The 1,811-nt window shown below is 51.5% G+C and overlaps 1 protein-coding gene across 1 annotated transcript in view; it reads left to right on the forward strand.

The window, feature by feature from the left end:
• The window catches only part of HACD1 (3-hydroxyacyl-CoA dehydratase 1), a 30,870-nt gene that overhangs the window by 2,904 nt on the left and 26,155 nt on the right, over positions 1-1,811 (forward strand). The window contains exon 2 of the mRNA XM_012660900.1: positions 2-173. Within this exon, the coding sequence (XP_012516354.1) occupies positions 2-173 (172 nt within the window). The remainder of the gene's footprint in view (position 1; positions 174-1,811) is intronic.

Below are 1,811 nucleotides of genomic sequence, written 5' to 3' on the forward strand. Positions count from 1 at the left end.
CCCCTGTCGTCCACGTCCCCCGGCTGCGCGGTCACCATGGCGTCCAGCGAGGAGGACGGTGCCAACGGCGGCGCCTCGGAGGCCAGCGACGAGAGGGAGGCCACCCGCAAGAGGAGGCGCGGTTTCTTGGCCACCTTCTGGCTCACCTTCTACAACATCGCCATGACCGCGGGGTACGCGCGCCCCGAGGTCCCCCCGCGCCGGGCCTGGGGTCGGGCTGGCCGGCGGGCGCGGGGTGGGCGCGGGGACGGCCGTGGGGGAGGGGCGCGCCGCCGGCTTGAATGGAGCGGGGCGGGGGGGCCGGGCCTGTCGCCGGGCATTGCCTAATACGGTGCACGGCGTGGCGGCCGCGGGGCGCGGGCCCGAGGTTAAGTATAGACCCGGGCAGGAATGCGGGGCCGACCCGCGGGGGAAGCGGCTGCCTCCCGCCGCTGTTGAAGAAGCGCCTGGGTCTGGCCACGGGAGCTGTCCGGCCGCACGTCCTCGGGCTGCGATCGATCGGCAGTTTCTTAACTGTTAATTCATCTTCGCACCTTTTCTTTTACAAAATTATAATGCGTCCTAGAGCTTCTTACTCGGGATGATTTTTTTTTTTTTTTAAACACCACCTTATCGGAGCATGGCCCTCGTGCCCAGCATCTTTATGGTCTCATGCTCCGCTGCTGATACCCTGTCCTTTTATTTCTGGCTTCGAGTATGACTTCCAAGTTAAGGTTACACAATGATTATCCCTCTTCGAAGAGCTGTCGGAGTGACTTCTGTGTCAACTGCTTTGCAAAACCTTTTGGGAGAATGCTTTTCCGTTTCTAAATTTCGTTGCCTTTTAAAAGTTATTTCCCCATGACCACAGGAAGCATTCACTTATATAAATGTGGGGAAAAGATGAGTGGTATTTTAAACTTTCTTCAGGGCTTGTAGAAAAATGTGATTGACAGATTTAATAAATCCTTGAGTACGGTGCTGAGTGTCTATTACGTGCTTGGGGTGTGATACAGAATACCGAATACAGTTCATAAAAATATATTTATTGAGGATCTACTACGTGCCAGGGACTGTGCTGGTTATTTTAGATGTATTATCTCATTTTTAGTCCTCTACAATCCTGTGAGGGGTACATGATATATTATAGATTAGGAAACTGAGGCACAAAGAGTTTCAGTCGCTTGCCTGAGATCACAGCCAGCAAATGTCACAGATGGGTTTCAACCTAGACTATCCTGCCCCAATGCTGCTTCATCGTTCTTCTTTGCTAAATTATAATCTTGAAAGGAGAGAAAACTGAGCTATTGGAAACAACGGGAGAACGGTTCAGTACCCACCACGTGCTGCTGCAGGGGCTGAAGGAATTCTCTGTCCTCTCTGATAGCCTCGCAGTTAGCAAGCCTTTCTGAAACACCTGCCATGTGTTAACTGGGTGGCTGTCCCTTTCCAGTTCACTCTCCACTTGGAAGGCCAAGTTACATTCGAAAATGAAAATCAGTGCGTTACTCCAGTTTATAGCCTTCAGTGAGTCGCTGTCACCTCCACCCCAATCTAAGGGATTTAGACTGTCTGTCTTCCAAGGCCTTTTGCAATGTGCTCTCCGGTTCCCCTTTCCACTTTCCTAGCATTTGAACTCTCCTGTGACTCACTGTTCCCTCAAAGCACCATGCATTTTTACAGCGCTCTCCATCTTTGCTCATGTTGCTCACTCCTTGTAGAATGTTCTCCTTGTTCTTCCTGTAATTTCTAACCAAATCAACCTCTTTGAAAGTTTCTAGGTCTCCTGCTTCACCTGGAGCAGAATTAAATGCATTCTCCGTTGTGTTCTC

This window comes from Propithecus coquereli, unplaced genomic scaffold (assembly GCF_000956105.1).
Source record: "Propithecus coquereli isolate 6110/MARCELLA unplaced genomic scaffold, Pcoq_1.0 Scaffold69, whole genome shotgun sequence".
NCBI classification, from domain to species: Eukaryota; Metazoa; Chordata; class Mammalia; order Primates; family Indriidae; genus Propithecus; species Propithecus coquereli.